General features: G+C 36.1%; 1 protein-coding gene across 1 annotated transcript; it reads right to left on the bottom strand.

The window, feature by feature from the left end:
* Positions 1-7,732: 7,732 nt before the first annotated feature.
* Positions 7,733-8,677, bottom strand: LOC141494117 (olfactory receptor 9A4-like). Its single transcript, XM_074195263.1, has one exon. The coding sequence runs from the start codon at positions 8,675-8,677 to the stop codon at positions 7,733-7,735; it is 945 nt and encodes a 314-aa protein (XP_074051364.1).
* Positions 8,678-9,811: the final 1,134 nt, after the last annotated feature.

The following is a 9,811-nucleotide window of genomic DNA, read 5'->3' as shown; positions in this document are numbered from 1 at the left end:
AGGTTAAGTGACTTGCCCAAGGTCACACAGCTAGGTAATTATTAAGAGTCTGAAGCCAGATTTGAATTCAGATCCTCCTGACTCCAGGGCCAGTGCTCTATCCACCAAGCCACCTAGCTGCCCTGAAGACTGCATTTTTGACAACTCTCATTGCTGGAATATTTTTCTTATACTTAGCCAAAATCTTTCTCCCTGCAAATATTTCCTACCCTGTGGTCCTAATGCTGCCCTCTAGAGTCATATGGAATATGTATGATTAAATCTTCTACTTTTTCATTTAACTACTTTAAATTCCTAGAGTGCCATAAAAACGTGGAGATCTAAAAATTCTGAATTTGTAATTACCCATCTTTTAATAATGAACTAACTTGGGGGTGGCTAGGTGGCACAGTAGATAGAGCACCTGCCCTGGAGTCAAGATGACCTGAGTTCAAATCCAACCTCATACACTTAATAATTACCTAGCTCTGTGACCTTGGGCAAGTCACTTAACCTCATTGTCTTGCAAAAATGAAACCCCCCCCCCCCAAAAAAATAATGGAGTAAATTGATTGTCTATGCTAGATAGCATTATTCAAGGCATCCCTGCTAGTTAAATTTCCAGTCCCAGGTCATCTATGTTCACTTTCCCCCTTCCATATCATTACAATAGCTCATTGAAATATTAAAAAAAATCTTATATGAAATATCTTAGCCTATTCCACCTCTCCTTTATCTTACTCCCATTACATTTCCCTTTTAGCTATTGACTCCATTTTTACACCACAATATATCTTCAAATTCAGCTCTCTCCTGTGCTTCAAGTATAAAAGCTCCTTCTACCTGCTCTATTAAATGAGAAGTTTCATATGAGTATTATCAGTATCATTTTTTCTATTCAGGAATACATGCAGTTCATTATCATTAAGTTCCTCATATTATACCCTTTTCTTCCACTCTCTATGCTTCACTTGAGTCCTGTGTTTGAAGATCAAACTTTCTGTTCAGCTCTGGTTATGTCAACAGGAACAACTGAAATTGCCCTGGTTCACTAAAAGTCCATTTTTTCCCCGGGAAGAAGATGTTCAGGTTTGCTGAGTAGTTGATTCTTGGTTGCATTCTGAGCTCTTTTGCCTTCCAGAATATTATATTCCAAGCCCTATGAGCCCTTAATGTAGTTGCTGCTAAGTCCTGTGTGATCCTGACTGCAGCTCCATGATATTTGAATTGTGTCCTTCTGGCTGCTTGTAATATTTTCTCTTTGACTTAAGAGTTCTGGAACTTGGCTATAATATTCCTAGGGGTTGGTTTTTTTGGATCTCTTTCCGGGGGAGATTGGTGGATTCTCTCAATTTCTATTTTGCTCTCTGTTTCTAGGATATCTGGGCAATTTTCCTGTAGGAATTCTTTAAAAAATGAGGTCAAGGCTCTTTTTCTGATTAGGAATTTCAGGTATCGCCATCATTTTTTTTTAGGTTTTTGCAAGACAAATGGGGTTAAGTGGCTTGCCCAAGGCCACACAGCTAGGTAATTATTAAGTGTCTGAGACTGGATTTGAACCCAGGTACGCCTTACCCCAGGGCTGGTGCTTTATCCACTACGCCACCTAGCTGCCCCTTATCCCCATAATCTGTTTTCCAGGTAAGTTGTTTTTCAATGATATGTTTTACATTTTCTTCTAATTTTTCCTTCTTTTGGTGTTGAAGTATTGTATCTTGACTTCTCGTAAAGTCAACAGCTTCCTTTGACTCCATTCTACATCTGAAGGATTTGTTTTCCTCAGAGAGCTTTCTTATCTCTTTTTCCATCTGGCCAATTTTCCTCAATAACTTTTTGAAGTGCTTTATCCATTTGACTTATGCTGGTTTTTAACATGTTATTTTCTTCAGCATTTTTTTGGGTCTCCCTGACTAAGCTGCTGACTTCATTTTCATGTTTTTCCTGCATCTCTCTCATTTCTTTTCCCAATTTTTCTTCTATCTCCCTTACTTGATTTTCAAAATCTTTTTTGAGCTCTGTCATAGTCTGAACTCAATTTCTGTTTTTCTTGGAGTCTTTAGCTGCAGCAGTTTGGACTTTCTCATTTTCAGATTGAGTATTTTGATCCTTCTTGGGATCATAGACAATGTATTTCTCAGTGGTGTTCCTCTTTTTTCTCTTTTTACTCATTTCCCCAGCCTGTGCCTGGATTTGGGGTGTTTCCTGAGTTTTTGAGTATTATTGGGACAACCCCCCAACACACACAAGGATCTGAGTGTGTGAAACTCTGTCTTCCCCCACTGGTCTGTGAATGACCAGAAGTACACCCCTCTGTCATGGGGCTGAGGTGGGGAGGGGTCCTGCTGTTCTATGGGGGGCCTAGACTGTGATCAGGATCTGAATGTGGTCAGAGTGCCAGAGTCCTGTTCCAGGTACAGAGAACAGACCTCAGAATTCTCTCTCCACTCCCCTACCTTTGGTAGGCTGAGCATTCAAGGTTCAGTTGCCTGGGGGCTTCTGCTTACCAGCTCCACCTGCTTCTGTTTCCTGGATCTGGACAGCCCTGAGGGCTGGGCTTCAAGGACTAGCTCTGGCAGAGGACCCCTGCTGATCTTCCAAGTTGTGCCTGGTGCTCCCATGGGTGTAGGTCAGGATACTGCCCCACTGCTGTGACCTGTGACTCCCAGCTGAAGTTCCTTTACTCTGGCAGGCCACCTTCTAACCCCATGGAGTGGAGCCCTTCTACCATTTTTTTGGTCTGGAGAATTGCCTCATTAGATGCCTCTGTGGGTACTGTCAAAAATTTAGTTAGAGTCATAATTTTATGATTTTTGAAATATTATGAACACCTAGGAGAAGCTCTTCTCCTGTTGCCATCTTGGCTCCATCCACAAAAATTTGAATTCTTGCCCCAAGTAGTTGGGATTTGGGGGTTTATCAGACATTTGGTTATTCACAGAATCACTTCCACTCAAGAGGATACTAAGAAGTATAGTCATAATAGTCAAGTCTCCCAAGATGAGGAAAAATTCAGATGTATCACACAACTTCCTTTCTTGCCTTCATGTAGACTGGTGTACCAAGTAAGAAGCATACATACATAACTACATCTGGGAAGACTTCCCAAGATAAATAATACAAAAATAATCTTCCTATTCTCAATGCTTTCCTGTGTCTGTATTTCCCTCAACGAACTATCAAAATTGCCCAAAGCTTCACAGTTGTGGCTAGTCTAATTACTGCTGATAATCGATAGCATTCTTCCTAATGTTTAATCTTCATGCTACCTACTGTAACATACTCCAACTCAAAATGGCAACACAAGTTAACCTAGTTATAACTTGCTCAGTTAATTATCCTAAGTGTATTGCTGATCAAGCTTGTTTCTACTAGTTCTGCTGCTATTCCTAGCCTTGATGCTGTTATGTAGAACAAAAATATCATCAGCTGTATTCTTATCATGCATGATATATTTGAAAATAATATACAAATGGTTCAATAATTACTGGTAAAAAAGTAGGAGTAGACACTCTGGTCATCTATTTCAAGTTTACGTTTATGAAGTTGGTCAGTCAATCATTTGACTATTTGGAATAGCAAATTATATGCAAAAGTTGATGTCATTTCAAATATGACATTGATATCATACCACATTCAACATCTTAGAAAGACTATGTGGAGTAATAAAGAGCTAACCTTATAGGCAGTAAGTCCTGAATGAACATATATTTAACATATACAGATTGTAAAATCCTGGGCAGTTCACTTAAACTCTCAATGATCTATGAAACTCCCTAGGATTATAGTTGCAGTGAAGATGCCACAGACCTGCAGAAGGAGAGGAAGTTTCCTTTTGCAGGAATTTCCTTATAACAATTCATCTATGGGTCCAGTTTTTACTTCAATGCATAATGAAATAATATTCTATTTAAAAAAATATGACTTGGGGCAGCTAGGTGGTGCAGTGAATGGAGCGCCAGCCCTGGACTCAGGAGTACCTAAGTTCAAATGTGGCCTCAGATACTTAATGATTACCTAGCTGTGTGACCTTGGGCAAGTCACTTAACCTCATTGCCCTGAAAAAAACCTAAAAAATTATTTTTTTATGCTGGGGAAATGACTGTGAGTTTTCTAAAGTTATGCCAGAAAAAAGACAAATGTTGGTAACTGCTGTGAAGCTGGAAAGGATGGAACTGGTGATGGAGCTACTGTGCTTAACATTATTATATTCAGAAAAGTTCATTAGGAGAAGGTTCCCTGGCAGCAGGGGAATTATTTTGACAAAAGCAGTCAGTGAAACAATATATTAAGGTAGATGAATTGTACGTTTTATTGACTAGGAGATTTATCACACCAATACAAACAGAGATCTTTTTTAAGTAACAAGTAATAATTGAAATATGATATTTCTTGAAAGGGATTTTTTTAATAAGAAAAGTTTATGGACCTTACATACCCAGGACCTCTTTGGAAATGTCCCCTTTTCCTTATGTTAATCTAACTGCTATTGAAAGCATTTAAATTGAATTTCCTCATTCTACTTGTCCCTTTTATGTTGATTTTAACATTCTTTGTTTCCTATTTGTTATGATTTTCTCTCTTTTTCAGTTTCATTATTTTAAAATTAGATTTTTTTTCCTATTAAGGAGCATATGTAGGTTCTTTTCGATTATTTGTTCTCTAGGATCTGCAGACATGTTTCCTCAGAGGAGTTCAGTAAAATAATTTTCAGATTACTCATTAATATTTTTCCCTCCTTAAAAATTAACTTTAATTGTTTAATATATAGAGGAAAAATATTATACCCACATTCCAGACACTGGGTCTCCCTGTCACATATTGCTATTTCCTTCCTACCCCTCCCCTAATCTTTAGCCTACTAGTAAAGATTAAAGGGAACTAATAAAACACAAATTCATATAGATGGTTTAAAAAAATATATAAGGATTCATAGTTCCATAGTCATTCTTTCCAAAAGGACAGATTAGCTTCCAGATTTGTCCTAGTATTCATGCTATCAAAATTCATTGGACCACGGTATCATAGATCATAGGACCATAGAGGTAGTAGTCTTGGGGACTATCCAATCCAACTCTTTTATTTTACATATGAGATAAATGAGGCAAAGAATGTTTAAATGATTTGGGGACAAAATAAGTATCTGAAGTAGGATTTGTTCTCAGGTCTTCCTGACTCCTAATCTACAAGTCTTTCTACTGAAGTACCTAGCTCAACCTTCAAATTAAACTTTTAATCCTACTCCAGAGTCCCATATCAACCTTTCTGCCCCTGGGGCATAATACATCTAGTACTGAATCTCTAACTTAATTCCATACTAAATCCATAGGCTGTTCATCTAGTAACTTCACAAATGCAAGGGCTAGTTTCTCCTGGCAGAATTCCTCTTTCATCAATTTATCCTGTTTCTGTTTTGTTTGTGCATAGTTGTTTATATGTCATCTTCCCTAGTAGACTGTTAAATCCTTAGAAGGAACTATTTTTGATCTCCTTTTGTATACCCGGTGTTTAGAAGAATGCCTCATACATAGTGAATGCTTAATAAATACTTGTTGGAAAAAAATGAAAACTTATTGACTTGACCAGTGGCAAGGGTAGACCTTGAAACACTTAAATCAGAAATATTTATTTGACATAATAAATATCATAACTGGCATATTTGGATGCTTTGAATAGCTATTCCCCACCAGACTCATACAGACATCATATGACTCTAGTCCAAAGACACCATACATTTAAGCAAATGCAGTAGAGATGATATCCCAAGACAATGCATAATCATTTCCCCTTTTTGTCTTTGTTCAACTTCTTCCCTAACTTTATCATTGTATATTTGCATTTTAGGAATATGTCCTAATTAAGGGAAATCTTCAATCCTCAATCATTTGCTTCTGAACACCAAGGGTAACAGCCAAAAGAAGATTCCAGTCTTAAATTCAGTCAGACTATGATGAGTTTTGTTTAAAGTTCTTGAATTACCCCAATCATATTAGCCTTGAAACTCTGAACCATTTATTATCTTAGTTTCGATGTGAGGAAAATTTGATGATACTAATTTTGTAAATATGACTTAAGACCTCAGTTTGGTGTATAGTCTCTATTCCTACATCATGTAAAACCCAGTTACTCAGTCAATACACAATACATGCTTATGAGTTATTAGATGATATACCAAACACTGGAAATGTAAAAAAGGCAAAAAAGCCCAGTACCTGCCCTTTAGGGATATACATTCTTGATGATCAACCAATCACATAGCAAAATATTTAATTAAAAGATAATAACAAGATAAATCATAAAAATTGATAGGCCTTAGGTTCCCATTCACCTTTATATACAAAATGAGTCAGACCTCTGAGAGTCACTAGTGAGGTTATATCTTTCATTGAAATTCATAGGTCTAATAGTGAAGCTGAAGTTTCATTGTTGTCATTAAGTTCATGAATATCTCTTCATACTTCTCTGTATTTATCACATTCATCACTGCTTATAGCACAGTACTATTCCATTAATATAACACTAAAAGAAATTATACTCACTATCCAAGCAAAACATACTGATCTCAAAGACAGGATATATAGAGATAACTTAAGGATCATAGGTCTTCCATCAGAACATGACATGATGAAAGTTTCATAATGAATGTCATAATGCAAAAAAAAAAATACAAGAGAATTATCCAGAACTTCTGAACACAGAAAATGAAATGCAAATAGAAATAATCAATACATTGACTCCAGGGGAAAAAAATAAGGCTGCAAACTCTGAAACACATAGTGATTAAATTTAACAATTCTGAAACAAAAAATTCTGTAAACAAGTAGGGAAAAAGATTTTTCAAAAGTAAAGGGAAAGAAATTTAAATAAAGCAAAGCAATTCTGAACCCAACAGAAAACACAAGAGAGAATGGAATAATGTGTTCCAGATATTTAATAGAGCTGATAAAGCAACCCAGGGCAGCCTGCCTCTCAATTCTGTGCTTAATCATAAATGAAAAAAGATACAAATGTAATAATAAAGTGATGTTTAAAACATTCTTAGAAACTCCCAAAATGAAGCTATTATTTGCTTTTTTAAAACCTCAGACAACAGAAATGGAGTCATTGATGAATAAATATGTCAACCAAAGATAGGAACCACAAAACAAAATAACAGCAAAGAGGGGAAAAGTATAACTTGACTAAAAATCCAATGAAACAATGAAGAAAAATTCAAACTTAACTCATAACTTTAAAAGTAAATGGATTAGTCAAACCAAGAAAATGAAGAATGGTAGATTGAATAACAAAACAAAATTTTATCATCTGTTATTTACAAGATACACATTTAAAAAATAAAGACATAAAAATATTCATCAAGGAAATTGAAAAAAAGGAGACATATAATCATGATGTCTGACAAAGCAAACCCAAACATTGAAAATAGACATGAAAAAGGAAAGAACACTTTGTTGAAAGGAATCATAAACTAATCTAGTAACTTTTTTCCCTCTGCAGCATTCTGTTTCTTACAGAAGAGAGGAGGGGAAATATAAAAAAAATATTGTAAACTGATATACACAGAGGAAAATAGCAATAGGAGACACAAGCATACTATGCTACTTCGGTCAAATATTAGTAGTAGGTAATTAATGATATTTTTAGAAAAAAAATTACACTTTAGCTCTGCGGATAGAGTTGAAAGATTTCATTTTAAAATGGTTAATGTTTGTGTCCTGATATGAATTGTTCCCACCAGAAACTGCTCTGGAAACATTTACTTTTTCAAAAGATGACTCAGCTGTTTCAATGCATCTCTCAAGACCTCTAAGAATTGATCATTTCTCAGAGTGAAGATGAAGGGATTCAACAGGGGGGTCACTACTGATGTCATCAAAGAAATTAGCTTGTTATACTCAGTTGCATCAGTCTGCTTGGGCTTCACATAGAGAAAAAGGCAGGTACCATAACCTATCACTACCATGGTGAAGTGGGAGGCACAGGTAGAGAAGGCCTTCTTCTGACCAGAAGCAGAAGGAATTCTCAGGATGGTTCCAATGATATAGATATAGGAAATGATGGTTGGAAGCAAAGAACCAAAGAGAATGAAAGCTGCCATCAGGAAGAGGATGAACTGCTGAAATCTGCTGTCACCACAAGTGAGTCTGAGTAGCTGACCTCTCTCACAGAAAAAATGATTCAGTACATTTGACCCACAGAAGTAAAGACGGCATGTTGCAACAATTGGCCAGATTTGGAACAGAAACCCAAATATCCAGGATACAACAACCACCCAGAGGCAAACTTGGTGATTCATGATGATACTGTACCTCAGGGGATTACAGATAGCAACATATCGGTCTACAGCCATTGCTGCTAGTAGCACAAACTCTGAAGTCCCCACAGAAAGTAAGAAGAAGAGTTGAGCTATACAAGCACCAAAGGATATTGTCTGAATTTGGGAGGTCAGCAAACCTCCAAACATAGTAGGAATAACAATTGTTGTGGTTAAAATCTCCATAGCAGAGATGTTACTAAGGAAGAAATACATGGGGGTGTGGAGGCGATAGTCCATATAAACCATAACAATGATGAGTGAATTTCCAAGAAATGTCACCATGTAAAGAAGGAAGAATATGGAAAAGAGCATATGACGGAAATCCTGTGAGCCAGAAAACCCAAGTAGTTTCAATTCTATAATTCCTGAGTGATTGTCAAGCATTTCACTGTCTGCTGCAGAAGTTATTGAAAAGTAAAGAATGGTTAGTTTGTTCACATTTGTGGAATAAGTAATGGATTTGGAATCAAAAGTCTGGGATTAGAGTCCCACTTTAAACTCCCATAAGTGATATATACCTTTGGACTTTACCTCTCTTAAATTTCAACTTCATCATCTGTAAAATGGGGAAATAATACTTGTTTTTTTTTTTATTAAAGTTCAATTCAATATAGTACACAAGTGTACCTGGGTTCATGAAGGCCATGTAAGGGCAAATTTTTTGCCAAGTCTTATTAAAAAAGTACTGGGGATAAGATATGTATGTATCTATCATTTGAGAACCAACCTAAGTCACTTGAGGGAAGTTCATCATCGGAAAACTGGTTATAGTAACTCATTAAGACACACAGCTAGTTTTAGAGAAGCTGTGACTCTGCTAGAGGAGGGAGGAACCACATGAACCAATCACAGGCCCTGGAAAGAATACTTGATACACAAAGTTATGGTGAGAAAAGTCTATGGTGAGTCTTAAAGTACTTGACAAATATGAGGTCTTATTATAATGTTGAACATTTCCAAGGAGGAGTTCCCCATATCTCCAGAAAAACTATATTATTATTATTATCTGAAAGTGTTAGTAACTGTCATGTCATCTTTTTTTACTCTGTGTTACTTCCTAAAAAAGGAATGTCTTCTAATTCATACTATAAATTTCTCACATCTTTAATACTATGCACCTTTCTACCTCCCTTTTTCTTTTTGGTGATGTTTTTCCTCCAGTAGATTATAAACTCTTTAAAGGCAAGGACTATTTTTCTTTTTGTTTGTACTGTATTTGTATCCTTAACACTTAGCACAGTACCTAGCATATTTTATGTGCCCAATAAATGCTTGTTGTCTTACCTCAACTCATATATTTGCTTAAGATTTCCTTAAACATTCATTTTAAGCTTACTTTAAATATTGATGTCATATTTCACTTGTTCTTCCAACCAGTCATACTAAAAATCTGTCCTGAATAATAAAGATATGTCAAGAAAATATGCAAAGGAAGGCATAAACAAATCCCCTACCTCTATTTCATAGAGGAAGAAATTAAGATCCAGAAAAAGTACCTGGATAATTCAAAATAACTAT

This window comes from Macrotis lagotis, chromosome 7 (assembly GCF_037893015.1).
Source record: "Macrotis lagotis isolate mMagLag1 chromosome 7, bilby.v1.9.chrom.fasta, whole genome shotgun sequence".
NCBI classification, from domain to species: Eukaryota; Metazoa; Chordata; class Mammalia; order Peramelemorphia; family Peramelidae; genus Macrotis; species Macrotis lagotis.
The sequence above is the reverse complement of the archived record's forward strand: the minus strand, read 5'-3'. Positions and strand labels throughout refer to the sequence as shown.